This window comes from Somniosus microcephalus, chromosome 3 (genome assembly GCF_052327205.1).
Source record: "Somniosus microcephalus isolate GS21.2 chromosome 3, FLI_Smic_1.0, whole genome shotgun sequence".
NCBI lineage: Eukaryota > Metazoa > Chordata > Chondrichthyes > Squaliformes > Somniosidae > Somniosus > Somniosus microcephalus.
The window spans coordinates 147452142-147471014 of NC_140989.1; the positions used below are offsets into that span (position 1 = coordinate 147452142).

Here is an 18873-nt window from a genome sequence, read left to right on the forward strand (position 1 = left end):
CCAGGCTCGCTGGCTGGCAATCATTCACAATGCCCCAGAGTACTGTTCTGTGAGCAATTGTTGTTTTCAAAATCTCAGTCTGAACAAAAAGACACCTGTAAATAATTTTGCCATCAAAACGTAGCTCAAAAAGGTTCTAAATTTCATGCGCCAGCCCACTTCCACACCACCTCTCCCTGACCATGAGCATCGCCACAGGAGATCCACAAGTATTTCTGCCTAAAAATCACAGGCCTACATTCACTTCCTGTCATTATACCAATTGCTTCACACTTCCTGCATATCTGGCATACAATAATATATGCACATTTTTTACATCCAATTTTTTTGTAATTGATTGGCTAATATATGCTCAAAATATGAATATTTTTTCACCTGCCACATCTTTCCCTTCAGCCTGCCCAGTAATTCCCCACAATAAGGTTTGTAACATAACAAAACTACTTAAGTATTACATATTTCACAATAACATAATTAAACTTCCCTATAAAATTGTCTATAAGTTGTCCCTATAAAAATACCTTTGAGAAATTTACTTGCAGGCCTCAACCTGCCTCAAAAGACTAGGCTTGAAGTTCATATTTTCCCCAGAGCTATCACTCTGTCAGCTAAAGGGAGATGCTACAAGAACTTGCATTGATATAACAACTTTAACATAGAAAAACCGAGTGTCTGAGTGTGTGTAGTGTGCACAATTACCCAGCATGCATCAAAGAGTTTCTGTTGGTGCAAGTGTTTCCTCATATTCCAAACAAGTTGTATATGTTCATATCCCTCCATGGCCTCACCCTTCCCTATCTCTGTAACCTCCTCCAGCCCTACAACCGTCCAAGAACTCTGCCTTCCTCCAACTCTGGCCTCTTGTGCATCCCCCACTCCTTTTGGTCCACCGTTGGTGGCTATGCCCTCAGCTGTCTAGGCCTTAAGCTCTGGAATTTTCTCCCTAATCCTCTGCCTTTAAGACCCTCCTTAAAACCTACCTCTTTGACCAAGCTTTTGATCGCCTGTCTTAATATCCTACCATCTCCTTCTTTGGCTCAGTGTCAGTTTTTGTCTGATTATGCTCCTATGAAACGCCTTGGGCCATTTTCCCATGTTACAGGCGCTACATAAATGCAAGATGTTGTTATAGGATCAACAGCATAATCTATTATGAACAGTTTAATTTTACTTCAGAGATAGCCAGAGCTAATGGGTGATTAATATGGCCTGTGTCTTATATTTAGACTCAGAAATCCATTGTGTGCCTCCACAATGATCTTCCTTATCTTCAAAAGCAGCAAGCACTCACGCTAGACATTATTTTAGGCTTTAAATGCCAACCAAGGGCACAGTAACCAAGTGGTTATGGTACTGGACTAGCAATCCGGAGGAGAGTTCAGATCCTCCCCATGAAAAATTATGGATTTGATTTCTGTAATAAATGTAGTAAGCTGAGATGTAAAAACGCAACAGGTTCACTAATGTCCCTCAGTGAAGGGAACCTGCCACTCCTAGCCAGCCTATCTTACACGTGACTTCAGTCACATACCATGTGGTTGATTGGTTCTGTCACCAACTTAATGGTAAATTTTCCTCATTGCTCAGAGTTTGAGTTCTGCTTTGCTCCTCTCTCATGAACATGAAATATAGGTCAGGCAGATTGAAGGGCTTTTCATATGAGGTGTGATACAGGGCTGCATAGAAATTTGCTGTGACATCACTCCATAATGATGCATTAATGGTTTCGCCATTATTAAATCATAAAAAATCCAGCAAGTTGCGGAGTAACTGAGATATGCCATCGGTTTTGATCCTCCGCTGTTATCCTCGCCAAAGCTGATAAGAGTCCATTCTTGCCGCTCAGTTTTCCATTGTAGTTAATGGCAATCGCTAATTTGCTGGATTTATACTGTTATTTCTGCCGCAGGCAGTTAAACTGAAAAAAAATGTCGTGGATCACCTGGTATTGACATGATTTATGGCCAGCACATGGCTCTCAGCCTGAGGCCAACAAAGGGACCTTTAAAGCTATGGAGCAGTCAGGAAATTTTTCTAAAAGTATTTTTTCCTAACTCTCTCATGTTTGGCAGTTTATTCTTGTCAACTTTGCCATCCAGACTACCGTTAGTGTCTGAAGGCAATTCCTTTCAAGGCCCCTATCTGTGTCAGGAAGGCAAAAGCATTGTAATGGTCTATCCACTGGGCATTCCCATGTTCCTGATTATTATGGATGACCTGGAGGGGGTGCAGAGGGAGTCAGCATGTCACTTGAGGTACCATGGCCGGAGACCTCTGTAACATCAGCCAAGAAGCTGTGAGGACCTGCATTCAACAGGTGACTGATGCAATATTCTGCAGGGCATCTGACTGCATTAAATACCCTGTGCAGCAAAGAGACAGATCCATCAACTTCCACGGGATTGCTGGCTTCCCTAAGATGCAGGGCAATGTTTCCGTTTAGCTGCACAGCTGTCTGAAGCTCCCGCGCGGGCAGCTTGCCGGTTTCTGAATGGAAAAACTGTGCATGTGTGGAAGCTTGAACAGGCCGCGCACCCAAACATTGGTGTAGGGGGCTATCGATGGGACCCGCATGCTGCTGAAGGCTCCACCTGAGGAACCTGTCACTTTCATCAACAGGAAGGTTATCACTCACTAAATGTGCAAATTGGTTATGATGCCTAACTAAGGATTCTACATGTAAACTCACGAGCACTGGGGATGCACTCACAACAGGGACATGCAGACACTAGAGATTACCTTTTGCAGCCTTTTATGAAGTTTATTTTTAAAATATATTAAATTTTTTAAGTTGATTTGGGTTGATTTCAGAAGGGGCAGCTCAGTTACCTCCCAGTGTCAAAACTCAATCTGACTTATGGCAAATGTTCCCTATTACCATGTGGTTGCTCTGCAGGGTAAGCCATTGGGTATGCTGCCCATGAGGCCTCGGATACGTCACTGACCTTGTCGTTACTGGATCAGCGGTGCAAATATAGATCATTATCAGCAGGGAGCTGAAAACTCCAACTAAGGGCATGCACAGCCTAATACGCTGTTTCAGCAATTCAGGCCCTTTAAAAGTGCCAACTACACATCCACGAAAGAGTTGTGAAAAGCAAGCAAGTGTAAACTTAACATACATTACACAACTGCATCTATCACAAAATCTGGTCTTATTTTGCTTCTATGAAAGGCTGACTAACCACATTGTCAGCTCTTCCAGAAACATCAGAGCATGTTCTGCTATATCCTATAAGCATGGCCCATATCAAGTAAATTTCAACAAAGGCGATAAATTTCAACAAACGCGCGAATAGGTAGTCAAAATAATTGGTCGCGTCTAATAATAAAAAGAAAAACAATTACTAACTCTAACCACCTGCCCCAAGCCTAACCACCTGCCCCAAGCCTAACCACTTGCCCCAAGCCTAACCACTTACAGTAATAATTTGCACTGCAATGTTTATATAACAAAAAACTTCAGCTGTGGTACATTCTCCATTGAAAATCAGATGGTAGTTTTTCAGCAGCAAAGTCCACAACCAATGCAAGTGTATCTCTGGAATGAGTTTACGGTAAAAGACTGGGGAAAAATCTGAGCCCAATGAATATGTGGAAGTGAGTCAGTAACTGGGAGAGAGGGCGGGCGATGACGGCGGGAGGGCGACAGAGGGCGGGCGGCGGAGGGCGAGCGGGCGGCGGAGGGCGGTGGGTGACGGAGGGCGGGGAAAGCTGGCGACGGAGGGCGGGGAAAGCTGGCGACGGAGGGCGGGGAAAGCTGGCGACGGAGGGCAAGCGAGGGCGGGCGGGCGAGGGCAAAGGAGGGCAGGCGACGGGGGGGGGGGGGGGCGGGCGACGGGGGGGGCGGGCGACCGGGGGGGGGGGGCGGCGGGTGGGCGACGGGGGCGCGGAGGGAGGGCGACGGGGGGTGCGGAGGGAGGGCGACGGGGGGCGCGGAGGGAGGGCGACGGGGGGGGCGCGGAGGGAGGGCGACGGGGGGGGGCGCGGAGGGAGGGCGACGGGGGGGGCGCGGAGGGAGGGCGACGGGGGGGGCGCGGAGGGAGGGCGACGGGGGGGCGCGGAGGGCAGGCGACGGGAGGGCGGGCGACGCGCAACGCCGAGGGCGGGCGCGGGTGACGGGGGGCGCCGAGGCGTGACAGGGGCAGGCGACGGCGGGCGACGGGGGGGTGCGCGGAGGGCGGGCGACGGCGCGGAGGGCGGGCGACGGGCGCGGCGCGGAGGGCGGGCGACGGGGGGGGGGCGCGGAGGGCAGGCGACGGTGGGGGCGCGGAGGGCGGGCGACGGGGGGGGCGCGGAGGGCGGGCGACGCGGGCGGGCAACGCGGAGGGCGGGCGACGGGGGGGGCACGGAGGGCGGGCGACGGGGGGGGGGCACGGAGGTCGGGCGACGGGGGGGGGCACGGAGGTCGGGCGACGGGGGGGGGCACGGAGGTCGGGCGACGGGGGGGGGCACGGAGGGCGGGCGACGGGGGGGGCACGGAGGACGGGGGACGGGGGGGCACGGAGGGCGGGCGACGGGGCGCGAGCGACAGAGTGAGAGGACATGATTGTTTTGTTGGAATAGCTCAGGTGCGAAGTCAGGTAATGTAATTCAGAAAGAGTGGAGCTTGGGCAGATTCCATGTGTGCCGCTGAGCTGGAGAGTTAATTGCTGGAAGAGCTCAGATGCCGAGTCAGGCCCTGTCATTGAGTGGAGTTTGGGCAGATCCCATGGGTGTCGCCGAGTGAGTGAGTGAGGCGGTGTAACGCGCGGCCCCGGCCCACCCTTTGCCCTTACCAGCTCCGGAGACCGGGCGGTTGCCCTGCTCTTGCCGGCGGCCCTCTCCTTCCCCTCATCTCCGTCCCCCCGGTAGGTGCAGGGCTCGGCGGGTTCCCTTTTCGCGGCCGGTTTCCCGGCTCCGTAACCGCGAGTGCCGCCGGCGGACCCGGGGCCTGGATCCACCTGCTGCCGGAGGCCGGGACAACACCAGGGGCTCCAGCCGGGCCGCAGACGTCTCCAACCGGCCCTGGGCAGGGACAGAGCCAGGCCGCCGGCACCGGGGAGCAGGACAGAGCCCAGCCGTCGACGGCAGCCCCACCTGTGAGGCGAGGGTGGGGTCCCGCTCGGGCCTGTTCTCGGCCGAGGCCCCGCGTCCGCCTGGCCGTTGCCGGCGCTCCCTTGCAGCGGTCGGGTCACTGCCCGCCCGACGCTGCTAATCGCCCAGCGGCTTCGACACAGGAACATGCTGAGGGCCCGAGAGTGGGGCAGGGACCCGGCCGCGGCAAGCGCCTCACGCTCAGTGCGAGTACCGGCAGCCGCCGCCGCCTTCTGCCCGCCTCTCTCGGCACCCCTGACCAGTGACCATTTTGTAACCGTGTCCTGGGCTGGAGGGAAGAGGCCCGGCTCGGCCGGGCCAAACCTGAACTAGCACCCGCTTAAAGGCGCAGGCCGCCACACACTTTCGGCCGACTAAATATCTCTTCTTAAAGGCGTCTGCCCCAGCCGTAAATGCTCGCAGAGCCGGTCGCTCGCTGGTGCCCTCCTCTCTCAATTGGATTGCTAACAACTGTCCTGCTGAAGAATTCGCCAGATCAGGACAGCTGAGGAAGGCCCGCTCACACTGAATCTACCCAAGCTCCACTCCCTCAATCGCTCTCTCCCTCACTTTGAAAATTGGATTTAAGCCAGTTACGTCTCTGGGAGGATCCCATCCATTGTGTAGGCAGTTATATATACTGATCACTATTGTGACAGCATATTCAGTGGGAAATATACCAATTGGATTTTCATTGATCAAAAGGGTACTTGGTGGCTTACCCAGACAATTTGAAATATTACAATGAGTGTGATGAAATATGTTATTCATCAGACTCTAACTACATATATTGTATTGCCTGCTCCGGTGTTTTCCCTTGTATTGTATATAGTGCACCGCCCCCTTTCTCCCCATTGGGTGTGTTGGCTCCGCCCATACCTGGCCCTACTTAAGACAAGCCCAGGCTTGTCTTGGAGCAGAACGCTAGGTAAAGACACAGGCATCTTTCTTTGCTAATAAAAGCCTTGTTTTATCCAGTTAACTTTGAGCCTTGAAGTTATTGAGGCGCATCAATGAGAATTAATCCAGAGAAATGCTAAAAACCCACTCCATATTTCCACTGGTTGGCGATTCTGGGACTAAGGGGGTATAGTCTAAATATTAGAGCCAGACCTTTCTGGAGTGAAATTAGGAAACACTTCTACACAGAAAGGGTGGTAGAAGTTTGGAACTCTTCCGCAAACAGCAATTGATGCTACATCAATTGTTCATTTTAAATCCGAGAGCGATAGATTTTTGTTAACCAAAAGGTATTAACGGATATGGGCCAAAGGCAGGTATATGGAGTTAGATCACAGAACAGCCATGATCTAATTGAATAGGGGAACAGGCTCAAGGGGCTGAATGGCCTACTCCTGTTCCTATGTTCCATCGTAGCATCTACTTTCTTAAATGATTCCAAGGTTTTTTTGCCTCCATTGCTCTATCTGTAGGCCATTTGCACATGTTGATCATTCTGTGAAGGATTTCCTGCTATCTGGCCTAAAATTACCTTTACAAAAGGAAAATATTGCAGATAATAATCTGAAATAAACAGAAAATGCTACAAATACTCAGGTCAGACAGCATCTGTGGAGAGAGAGATGTTTCTCTCTCCACAGATGCTGCCTGACCTGCTGAGTATTTCCAGCATTTTTTATTTTTATAACTAAAATTACCTTTATTAGTTTAAACCTGTGTCCTTCAGTTCTATTCCTGCAATTAAATGTTATGTATTATTCTGGGTTAACTTTTTCTATATCCCCCCTAACTCCCCACAGCTGAAAAAATGCAGTGGCAACATAGGGAGCATTCTGCATTTTATTTTGTGTTATGTCAGATGTTTAGGATGAACCCAATTCGAAAATTGGATTTAAGCCAGAAACTTGCAGACAGAAACTAATTTTGTTTTCAAGTTTGTGCTGTTTCAGTATCTTGCTCATTTGACTTGTGTGTTACTTAACCGGTGAATAAATCTAAGATTTTTAACTTGTATGCACTGGCCTGGCAGACCGTGTGGCAGAACATCTCGCATGTTCTCAGTGAACTATATATTGCACAATTACTCTGGGTCACACATATAGAAGGGCTACTTGAGTACCAAACTCTTCAGTGCTCCTTCATTTCCATACTCAATTCAAAATTTGGGTGATATTCTCTGGGAAAATTCATAGACCGTGACAAAATAAAAATGAATTAAGAACATAGAAGTCTCAACAAAGGTATCAGTCCAAACTATAAAAAGGTATGGACGTTCCATTTATTCTGTCAATGTTAAACAAAATATAATTTTAATAGCATTTGTTCATTGCATTTTTCAAAATATATCTTCTATAAGATGGACAGAAACTCCTTTCCATACTTTGTAGATTATAATGTAGAATTACAGAACCACAGAACATAGTATTTTCTTAATCAACTAAAAGCTATTTTTGTATAAATGATAATACTCTAATATTTGAAATAAAATTTCTACACAGAATTGAGGAAACAGAATTACTTAATGGTGTAAATACCCACAAAAGTGAGAAAATGTATTATGACCCATTTAATATTTCCAGCAATGTTTTTAAATGGGAAAAGATTCTTGTTTGAAAATTTTTCTCTTCCTTTTCACTGCACATTTCTAGAGAAGGTCTGGGCAGAACTTTCTCCACACTAATGCCTTAACTCCACAGAAACCCCACACTTCCCCACTGTACTCCTATTTTGTGGCTGAGCACAGATGAAACTCAGTTGAGTAATAGGCACCCTGGCAATCAAGATCTTATTGCTTGAATTTCAGACAAGTGACAGCAAAGATGCATTAATAAAGTCCGAACAGGTTTCTTGTCCCCACATCTATGATTATTAAAAATCTTTCATCTGCACACACTTGAGTCAACTTTTTCCCACTGTAAATTCTTAAGTCGACATTTGGAAACTGCCGATGTAAACTTGTCACACATATAATTACATCTTTCCACCAGTGTAGGTGCTGCAGTGCCACTACTGGCAGAGTGCAATTACAGTGTGACGAGTTCACATAGGAAGTTTCCATTATAAATTTAATATAAGAATTTGTAAATGGAAAATATAAAATAAGGGCGGAATTATACAATTTTAAAATGGCAACTAAATTGTTTGCACGCCCTGGTCCGGTTAACCCCACTTTACCCGAGGTCTACACATAGTCTCGACTTCCCCTGCGCAATGCCATGGGAGATTAACTTGCTTTTTATTCTTTATTACTCACCCAAGTGGCATGCACCACACCAGGTGAGATGGTGAACAATTTACTTTCACCGAGCTCTGCCAATGCTGCTAAAGTATGCAGGAGCAGTACTGTGCAACTCTTCTCTCCCTTTTGAAGTTTCCAAACCCTTTTCCCTACTTTGTTCAGAAATATAGCTAATAACAGAACTAGTCCTGTGGAGTACACAGGAAGTAGATTCAAGCCTACTTTTCCGTGACATAGCGAGTACCAACATCCTACCCGAACTCAATTTCCTTACTGAACAGTAACTGATATTTGTGGGGATAGGGGAAATAATCAGAATGAACAATTCTATTCCTACCAACACTTTCCAAACATTATGAAATTCAGCAATTTTGAATGTATGTAGTAACTTGTCAGAATGGGTTGTTTTTTTCTTTAAAAAAAGCTAAAATTAGGATTTTGCTCCGACCTAGTGTTATAAGTAAATAAATATTTCTATTGTCACCCATACTATTTTGCTGATTTGTAGCTTGAAAGATTTATGACATAATAATCATATCACCTAAAGTGGATGTCATTTTAGCTCTCCTTGCCTTTGTTTTCCTTTGAGGGGTTAGAACAATTCTACAAAGGCACTTGCTGTAGAATGTTTGATCGGTCTGCGGTTACATGGTCTGGAGCTGATAAAGTCTTGATCCCTTTTTTAACAAGTAGCCCTGAACATTCAAAGAGTGGATAAATCCCTCAAAGTCAGATACCTGCATAATTTAAGACAAAAATAAAATTGTGTTTTAATCGTTATCTGTAGTACTATGCAGTGCAACAACAACTTGCTTTTACAAAGCATCTTTACCACACAAGGCATCCCATGGCGCTCCACAGAGAAATAGTAAGAGGAAACGATGCACAGCCAAGGGAGAGATATTGAGAGGTGACTGAAGGTTAGGTGGAAAAGATGGGGTTGGAAGAGGTTTTTTTAAAAAGGACAGAGAAGTAGAGGGGTAAATGGATTTAGGGAGGAAGTTTCTAAGTCGGACCAAAGTGACTGAAAGCTCTGCCATCAAAAGGTGGGGTAAGAGGGCAGGGGGATGCACAGGAACCCAGAGTAAGACTGAAGAATGTGGGAGGCATGTATGGCATGGAGAGAGAGATTGGGGGGGAGGACAAGAGAAATAAAGAAGTAAAGAAAAGAAAGATCGAAAGAAACAAAAGGAGAAAAGAAACAGAACAATCTTGCATTTATAACGCCTTTCACAATTTCAGAAAGTCCGAAATCACTTCACAACCAACAAAGTACTTTTAAATGACAAAGGAGGTGTATTTACCTGTATCTGTATTTCTCTTGCTAATTGCTTGAGTTGTTGAAATTCAAAAACAGTTTTATAAGTCTGTTCTGCTATCCTGTTCAGAGCAGCCACAAATCTTTTTGCCTGGGATCGTTTGCTCATACCAGAACCATGCTGTGAGCGTTGAAAATCCAATCTTCCAAACTCATCAGAGAAAGTATCTAATAAGCTGTTAAAACAGTATATATGTTTTATAAAGGTGATTTATTGAAGCTAAATTAAGAGTAAAAGAGACAGAGAAAGAAGGGGAAATAAAGAGATTACTTTCACCTGGTTACACACCGGCATCTAAATATCCGGAACTCTTTCTTAACCGGCAAAATTCAGGAGTAGGTTCAGGTAGGTTTTACTATATATTAGTGGCCGTGTAAACGGGGTTCCTGCACCTGTGGCCGTGCAACAGGGACTCCTGGATCTGTGGCCGTGTAACCGGGACTCCTGCACAAGTGCCATGTAACCGGGGCTCCTGCAGTTGTGGCCGTGTACAGGGCTCTCGTACCTTGGTAAGTATACCTCTCTGTAATCCGGGCTTTTTGATCAACCAGCACCACACCGGTCCCGTCGGTGCTGGATAAAAAAGAGTTTCCTTGTACAGGAAACTTTGGTTTATCCGGAGGTTAAAAGTCCGGAAAGCTCTATCTACCGGCAAAATTCAGGAGCCGTTTCCTATAAGTATTTTTACTTCTCGTTGCATTTTTTTCCCCAGTCAGGCTCTGCAAGGTCTGTAGCTAAGCAATAGCTTCAGCTAGAGACGCTTTTAAGCTGCAGCCGACTGTTTTGAAGCTGTTAGCAACAGGGTTTGTTGATTCACACGGAGCTGAAAATCTTCGTATGTTTCAACATGTCCGGCGGTTTTGATCTAACGGCAACAGCTCGGTCCCGTCGGTGCCGGATATCACAAAGTTTCCTGTACTACATTTAAAAAAAAAGAAATAAAGATTACCAGAAGACATTTAAAGCCTCAGACTGATGCCCATAGTGTTACCTGGACTAGAGATGGACCCAGAAGACGTTAAGTAAGTAAGCAACATTATTACATACCTTGAAGACCAAGCATGGAAGGCTCAGAAGTGAGCAAAATCAATAGAAAAATATATTAGCATGACAAAAGAATTGTGGAAACAAGCAATGCAGAAATAGACGCGACCAGAAATGAGTTAGTGGAAGTGGATAGTCAAGAATTTTATTTTATTACATTATTGATAAAAGATATAGCTGGAAAATCCTAAGCAACGTCAAGTGTCTTAGTAGCTCATGGATAGTGGTGCAACAGAAGTGCTGACTCCTACCCATTTACAATCTTGCCTTCTCACCTGGTGGGAACAGTCCAGGATCTTAACTCATGATGTGTGCTACCATTCATACCGCTCCATCAACTTACCAATTTTATCCCTATAATTCAGATAATCCTATTACTAACTCAGATGGGTTTTTTCAAATTGGCCTGAAGTTCCTAGCCACCTTTTGGATAGGGATTCTGTTTCTCCAAATTCAGTATTAATTTTAGGTTGGTTTTCACCATACCTCCAAATATACAATTTCCTGTCAGATCCCATTACGCCAGCAAAGGCTTTGTTGGCCCTAAAATAGGAAGACTGCGTCTGGCCCGTATTTTCCGATTCTTATGAGTGTGTAAACACCCGTAGGGACATCGGAAATGCCGGTTTCAGGCATGCGAAGCGCACGCGCTGAAAACCAGCATTTCCGATCTGTCAAGAACAGATCCTCTGCCTACACTGGAGAAGGGCCTCTACGGATGGAGAGTTCCGCTTTCTGCAGAACCTCCGCCCACTGAAAACCGTTAGAAATCTTACGCCTGGTAAAAGCAGGCGCAAGGCCTGCTTTTATCAGCATAATAAGAGTTTAAAAAAGTTTTTAAAAAATTCTCATTTATAATGTTAAAATACTTTTTAAAAAGGTAAGTTCATTTTTAGCCCCGTAAAAAACTTCAATTATTTTTTTCAAAAAATGTAATTTTTGTTAAATATATTTAATTTAATGTAATTTTAACTCATTTTAAAAACGTGATTTAAAGAAAATTATTTAATGTTTTAGTGCCTTTTTGGAGTGATCCCCATTCATACTTTTGATAGGTCTATCTGTCAAAAGTATGAAGGGAGATTCCCTTCTTTCATTGGCTCGCCTGCCCATGTGATCCCAGGGACGCCCCTGGGATACGTGGGCCCTGCGCATTTCGACTGTGGAGAGGCCCAGGATCGGAAGTGTCCGCACCTCGGGAGCCCTCAGGTGAGTGCGTAGATTTTTTTCCTATAGGAGGCATTCGCACGCAGGAAGCCTCCTATTGGAAATTACAGACCTTTGGCCTAGAAATTCAGTATAGCCACGTTTGGGGCGCTACAGCATGGCGTTCGATAACTTTTGCACCCGGCGCAACTTAGAGGAAGCCAGCCCATCAGGGACACCCTCAGCCGAGGCAGCCCATGGCCATGATGGTGACACGTCTTCCCTGGAGGGGAGCAGGGGGGAAGGGTCGGAGGATAGTGAAGCTCCGGGGACCAGCGGGCTGCAGCAACGCGGGAGGGGTGGGGAAGCTCGGCGGCCTTCTCCCCGGAGGGTGAGTGCGGCCTCCAGTCCTGCTACGGTGAGCGCAGAGGAGGTGCGGCTCCTAGCGGAAATGGGCGCCCAGGCTGAGCGCAGGCACACTGAGCTCATGGCTGCAGTGGCAAGGATGCCTGACTCCATAGTCACTGGCAAGGAGTGTGCAGGAATTCGGGGCAGCACAGGCCAGGAGTCTGCAACAATTCAGTGCAGCACAGGCCAGGAGTCTGCAGGACATCGCGGCAGCACAGGCTAGGAGTCAGCAGGACTTCGCTGCTTCACAGGCGGCTTCTAGCCAAGTGCTCAGTCGTGCCGTGCATTCACTGGCTGCTGTCATGCAGACACAGACCAGGGCCACACGGGCACTAACTGCTGCCACACTCGCTGGATCGGCCAGGCATCGCTGGGGCACTCGCTGTGCCGCAGCAGCCCAGCAGTCTGTGCCTCAGCAGATTGCTGCGCATGCTGTAGTGCTGGCCCGTACGCGTGCCAATGTCTCAGCCGACCAGGGAGTGCCTGTGATCTGTCAGGTTGGCAGCATTCCTGCAGCCAACACTGTCACTCCTCCATTGCAGCTGCCACCAGCTGTTGGACAGACTGCTGCCGCCCAAGCAGAGTTGGAGCAGTCAGCAGCCGGCCCCCTCCAGGCCCAGAGCTGGTCCAGGCCGACCCCCAAGGGCATCTGCCGTCTCACCATCTGACCCTCAGCAGCCTTCCCCCAGCCTTGCTGCAGCCACTGGGGTCCCATTGAGGAGGAGCTGCAGGGCGGGTAGGGGCCAGTCACGGAAGCGAAACGGATCACCCTCGCAGGGGAAAAAGTAGAAGGGGTGGCCAAATGTTTTGTTTTACTTATAAAAGCCGAGACTGGTGTATTTGTTTCATATTTAAAAGCAGAGACTGGTGTATTTGTTTTACTTGTAAAGGCCGAGACTGGTGTATTTGTGTTTTTTGGGGGGGGGGTTTCTCTCCATTAGTTTGTCATGTGGGAAGGGCACAGAGGTATCATAGTAAAAAAAATTCTTAAGTCGCACTGTCCATGCTGTCTTTTGGAAGTCCTGGTTGCCCTGCTCGGCTGAGGGCTTGTGGAGCGGCTACATTCATCTTCTGCCATTGGCACAAGCCATTCCCTGAGAGGGGGCCTAGAACCGACTTGCAATAAGCCACCGACGGGCGGCCCTTGCACTTTCTGCCTCCCTCCTGTGCTGGTCCTCCTCCTCCTCCGGTGGTCCTCCAATGTCTGCTGGCAGTGGCTGAGTCCTGCGGATAGCCAGGTTGTGCAGCATGCAGCACACGACAACGAAATGGGAGACTCGCTCAGGCGAGTACTGTAGGGCTCCCCCTGAACGATCCAGACAGCGGAACCGTTGCTTCAGCACGCCGATTGTTTGCTCAATGATGTTCCTGTTTCCTTGATGGCTCTCATTGTATCCCTCTTTAGCAGGGGTGCTGGGCGCACGGAGCGGGGTCATCAGCCAGGTGCACAAAGGATAGCCTTTGTCCCCGAGAAGCCATCCTCGTGGGTGAGGCTGGGCCTTGAACATGTCTGCCACAGAAGTCTGGCGCAGGATGAAGGCATCGTGGCTGCTGCCTGGAAAGCGGGCATTGACAGCTAGGATGAGCTGCCTGTGGTCACACACCAACTGCACGTTGAGCGAATGGTAGCCCTTCCGGTTGCGGTAATCCTCGGCATTCTCTAGAGGTGCCCGCAAAGCCACATGCGTGCAGTCAATGGCGCCCTGCACCATGGGGAAGCCCGCTAATGCTGCAAAGCCCATTGCACGCTGTTGCTGCTTGTCAACGGTCATGGGGAAGGAGATGAACTGACGTCTCCTTCTGAAAAGGGCATTGGTCACCTGGCGGATGCAGCAATGTACCGCAAACTGGGAGATGTTGGAAATGTCCCCAGTCGCGGATTGGAAGGAGCCGGTGGCATAGAAGTTGAGAGCCACCGGCACCTTCACTGCCACCGACAGAGACGTCTTGCTCCTCAGCTGTGGCTGCAGATCTCCGCGAAGCAGGTGGCAGATCTCAGTGACCACCGCCCTTCTGAATCGCAGCCTCCGAACACACTGCTCCTCAGACATGTTCAGATATGAGAACTGCTGGCGGTATACCCTGGGTGGGTAAGGCCTCCTTTGCCGACGCCTGTTGCCCCTTCTCCGTCTGGCCATGACTGGCACTCTCTCACGGCGTCTCCGAGCCCTTTGAATGCAATGGAGAAGCCCAACGTTTCCACCCATTGCAGCCCCCATTATATGTTTCCAATCAATGCTATGACTCTGAAGTTAAAGACAAGTGCAAAGCTGTGGCCTGAAGCCACAAGTACCTGTGCGAGTGTTGAGCCAAACCAGAAAGCTCTCTACCTTTGTCTCTCTCCAAAGATCCGTCTCTCACAAAGAAGGAGTGGTGCAAAATGGCTGCCATTTATACTGCAGGAGGAGTCCCCTTTAATTAGCGCCCCCCGCAGCAACTGGGAACCGTTCCCCTCTACCAGTCGCTAGGGGCGCCAGGCGCACAATAGGCCGGCGCCACTGAATTTCCGGTTTGGGGCGCACAAAGGGCGTTGCACCATGAAATGACGTCAGGATCTGCGTGCGCAGCTGAGCGCGCACAAAGGTTTTGCGCCGCCGCTAAATCTTAACTGAAGTTCGCGAGAGGCGCAGACCGTGCTGCGCCCGTGCGCTAGCCGCTTAGCACCCCACTTCTCCTCCTAAGGCACTAGTGGCTGGCGCAAACTACTGAATTTCTAGGCCTTTGTCTTTTACTTCATAAAAGGAGTAAATCTCCTTACTTTGTTTGGATTTTTATGGCTCCAATGAGCTTTTGCAATCTTAAAAATGGGGAAAAGATCCTTGAGCAGATGAAAGTATATATTTTTTTGCAATGGCTACAAAAAAAAATTGCCTAGTAATAATCAAATAAAGATTATTAATTGTACCCATTACCCTCCAAATGTTGTGTACGTCATTAAAATGTGTCAGCTCCCTGCACATCCTGGAGAGATTAGAGATATCAATTAACTTCTTCCTCCTAACTATGTTCACAGTCAACAGTTACATTAGCCTGTGTTCATTGTGTACAATTTGCTCCATGTTGTAGCTTTGCATATTTTGTACCTTTATGCTTTTTGTTTGCCTCTACTTGTTCTGTAAAGATTAAATAAAGATAATATTAAAGAAAAGGCTCTACCTATGTTTCATGATGTCCACCACATCTTCTGCGTCACTTTTTGTTGCATTTTCTCTGAGTTCTAATCTTGCTCTTGCCTTTCAAAACACAGAAAGTAGACTTTTTATCTCCAACATTAATAGGCACTGAATTGAACAGAACACTAGTTACCATGGATTGAAACATGGTACAGCAACATTTGAACTAGAGATACTGATTGGGGGAGGGAGGGGATGCGGGGAAATCAGTCTGCTCCCAAACATTTCAAAGGAGGATGCAATTTAGTGCCAATTAATACCCAACTTGCACAATGCTGTTATAATCTAGCAAAATATCACAATGTGCTTCACAATGGGAGAGGATTCAGTTACTGGGAGAAGATTTAGAGGAGATGATCAAAAGGAGGAATTGAAGAGGTAGTTTTAATGAGGCCTTTGAAGGTGGCTAGAAATGATGTTTTAGAAAAAAATTCAGAGAATTGGATCGTGATAGCTGAAGACTTCCATTACTGATGGTGCAGCAGAGTGAGAAGGGAGCTGGGGGTGGAGAGGAGGAACTCACAGTCGGCCAGAATCAAGAGTGAAAGATGCAGCCTGGGATATAGAGCTAGAGAAGGTTACAAAAGTTGGATGGAGCAAACCCTTAGAGGGAAGTTTTAAATGAGGATCACAATTTTTCAAATCAATGGGCAATGGATGGGGAACCTCAGCAAGGACAGTGACGTTCTGGGAGAGTTGGAGTTTGAGAGTTAGGAACTCTGGAGGCCAAAAAGGAGAGCTTTGGAGAAAGAGTCAGGAGGAACTATGGCATAAGTGACTGTTTCAGCAGGACTGGGGATGAGATAGGAATGGTGGCAGGCAGTGTTGCGGGGGTGGAAATGGGTGGTCTTAGTGATGGTTGAGTGTGGGATATGAAGGTCAGTTCGAGGTTAAACATGATGCCAAGGCTGAACGCCATCAGGTTTAGCCTGAGGATGGCAAGTTGCTGAACTCTGACCTTCTGCAGGTGAAAACGCCAACTAGTGGTCAAGTGTTACACCACAGAAAAGGAGCAAGTCTGTTTCAGCTGTTCTTCTATACCTTTAGTGCCCAGATCAAGAGCAAGATTGATAGAGCCCCAAGGAACAGATCACTTGGCACAAAAGCCACAGAATGTTGTTTGTGGGGTTACCACAAACTGGGCCACTGAGATCATTTATTCTCCTCCCCAAAAGAGTTACCTTGTTGTCTGCTATATTAGACCCCGAGTGTGACCCAAGAATGCTGTAAGATTATTGGATTTAGTAGGATAAATTCAGCACTCACACACTCCCAGCTGGAAATCTCACTCAAAAAGAGCTAAAGTTACAATACTGTAGCACTGATTCTCCAATCTGCGCTCCCTTTGAGCAACCCTTCCTGTCAGAAATGCAGAATATCTGAATTTACTCAAGTGCATCACAGCTTCTTGCGTGTACTGTTTTTAGAACAAAATGGAAAAACAAGTAACATGGAGCGATTCCAACATACTTTTTAGGCACGTTCACATGTCAGGTTTAAATTCTGTTTCACCAATTGCCCCAAAGTACTTTGAACAATACATCCATATTTACCTCTGTGAGCCTTATAAGAGACTCCAGCTGTCTTGTGGTAATTGGAGTGTTATCTGGACCTTGATTCTGTCTCCTCAACTCTAGATAAAACTCTTGAAGTACTTGAGCTGCTTCAATGGATAACTTTGGACAAACATAATGACGTGCGTATCCTACATATTTTCTTAGTAACTGATGAGGAATAGGATCAAAGTTTTCTCCAGGGGAAGCCTTTTAAACACAAATACTTTGGATCAGAATGCTACAGTGGAGAACACAAACTATTAGATTTCTGTTTGTAGCCAATCATAGAAAAAGGTAATGTATTAAAATATCAGAACTTTTAGACACTTGTTTCAAGATCAAAATTCTACTAATCTGGAGTCTAGTAGTGCCTTAAAACCACACTGATAATTTAAATCAGATGCAAGTTTTATGTGCCAGTAGTCGATTGCCTGCATCTCTAATTTACTATATCCGTGCGGTTTCCCATTTCTTGTCAGAATTGGGAGTGGAACATTTTCGCACTTTCAGCACTTAATGACAGCAGCAGGCACTCCAGATCAAGTAAATCACAGCCAAATACAGAGATTAATCGATCCACCTTAACCTCAATCTTAGAAAAGCATCACTTAAAGCACCAATAGGATTTTTCCATTTTCCATACCATCCACCCTTGAGTGACACTGTTCTCACTGTGGATAATTTTGTGCTGTAGTTCCACACCCACTAAGGACTCGCTTCACCCCATCTTTTCACCCCACTGTAACATCCAGTTCCCCAGCTAATTCTCAGTTCTAAATTTTGCATTATTAGTGTCCCCAATACATTCTTTGCTTTTCCAGCTTCTCCACATCATGTCAGTTTTGCTTAGTTGATAAAGAGATTTGCCTCCAAATTAGGAGTATATAAGTTCATGTCCCACTCCCCAAGCAATTGAGGACATAATAATTTAGCCCCAAGATACAGCTGCTTTGGCAGAGATGTTGCCCTTCAAATTAGACATTAAACTAAAACCCCGTCTCCTGGCCTCATTCGTTCACATGGTTACTAATATCCCATGGCATTATTCAAAGAACAAATGAACAAACTTGCATTTATATAGTGCCTTTCACAACCTCAGGACATCCCAAAGTTATCCAGATGTCCTGAAGTTTTCCCAGTGTTCATGACAGGTCATTAATCTCATTGTTATTTGTGGGATCTTGTGTGCCAAATGACTGCTGCATTTCCCTGCACTCAAGTCATTTCATTTCAAAAGTATTTCATTGTAGGTGAAGCACTGCGAGACATTTCTGACAGACATGATAAAGTGCTGTTTAAATGTAAGTTTTTATTCCTTTCTCTCCCACATCTTAAAGTTTTTACTGTATTTATTTCTGTTTTGAAGTGTTTTGGTGTTCAGGATGTCCTAGGCACAACACACAATGGTGAATTGTGATGGCCAAGAGATCTGACTTCTGTTTTGGACAACTGGGCGGTGGGAGTTTAATACTTTAATCTCAGTCACTGTCAAGGTGCTGTCTTATACATGACTATAAGCGTATTATAAAATACACTACAGTAATTATACAGTCATACAAATCATTTCTGGTTTCACTTTCACAATTACTGCACACTTCTGTACCTTTAATCTTTCGGCTAAGGGTCTATCTGAAGCAATTTCAAGTACTGAAGTATTAGTATCTTGTGTGCTTTGACGTGAAACTGTGGCACTGCTCAAGACTGCTTTCTTCCCAGCATGCAAGGCCATGACATGTTCTGAAAGAAGGTTGTCATGATCTTCGTTTGGAGTATCAAGCAAAATAAATACCAAATCGAATCTTGAAAGTAGGGCACTGCCCATTCTAAAACATTAAACATAAATAATGAAAGTTACCTCACACATGAATAGTACTATTTGTTGTTAAGGTATTTCTATATTCATTTCATCCTGTAGAAATAGCACAACATACAATTCCTACTGGTCAGCAATA

At 46.6% G+C, this 18873-nt stretch overlaps 2 protein-coding genes across 4 annotated transcripts in view; both read right to left on the bottom strand.

The window, feature by feature from the left end:
- crls1 (cardiolipin synthase 1) overlaps positions 1–5628 on the bottom strand; it is a 79135-nt gene extending 73507 nt beyond the window's left edge. The window contains exon 1 of one of the 2 annotated variants that reach the window (XM_085981725.1): positions 4779–5628. In XM_085981725.1, the coding sequence (XP_085837851.1) occupies positions 4779–5225 (447 nt within the window). In that variant the 5' untranslated portion in view covers positions 5226–5628. The remainder of the gene's footprint in view (positions 1–4778) is intronic. The other variant, XM_085981724.1, reaches the window with a different exon arrangement.
- A 1634-nt stretch (positions 5629–7262) lies between these two features.
- The window catches only part of mcm8 (minichromosome maintenance 8 homologous recombination repair factor), a 43129-nt gene continuing 31518 nt past the window's right edge, over positions 7263–18873 (bottom strand). The window contains exons 14-18 of one of the 2 annotated variants that reach the window (XM_085981719.1): positions 18525–18744; positions 16919–17128; positions 15349–15425; positions 9580–9769; positions 7263–9012 (exon numbers count right to left, since the gene is read on the bottom strand). In XM_085981719.1, the coding sequence (XP_085837845.1) occupies positions 8920–9012; positions 9580–9769; positions 15349–15425; positions 16919–17128; positions 18525–18744 (790 nt within the window). In that variant the 3' untranslated portion in view covers positions 7263–8919. The remainder of the gene's footprint in view (positions 9013–9579; positions 9770–15348; positions 15426–16918; positions 17129–18524; positions 18745–18873) is intronic. The other variant, XM_085981720.1, reaches the window with a different exon arrangement.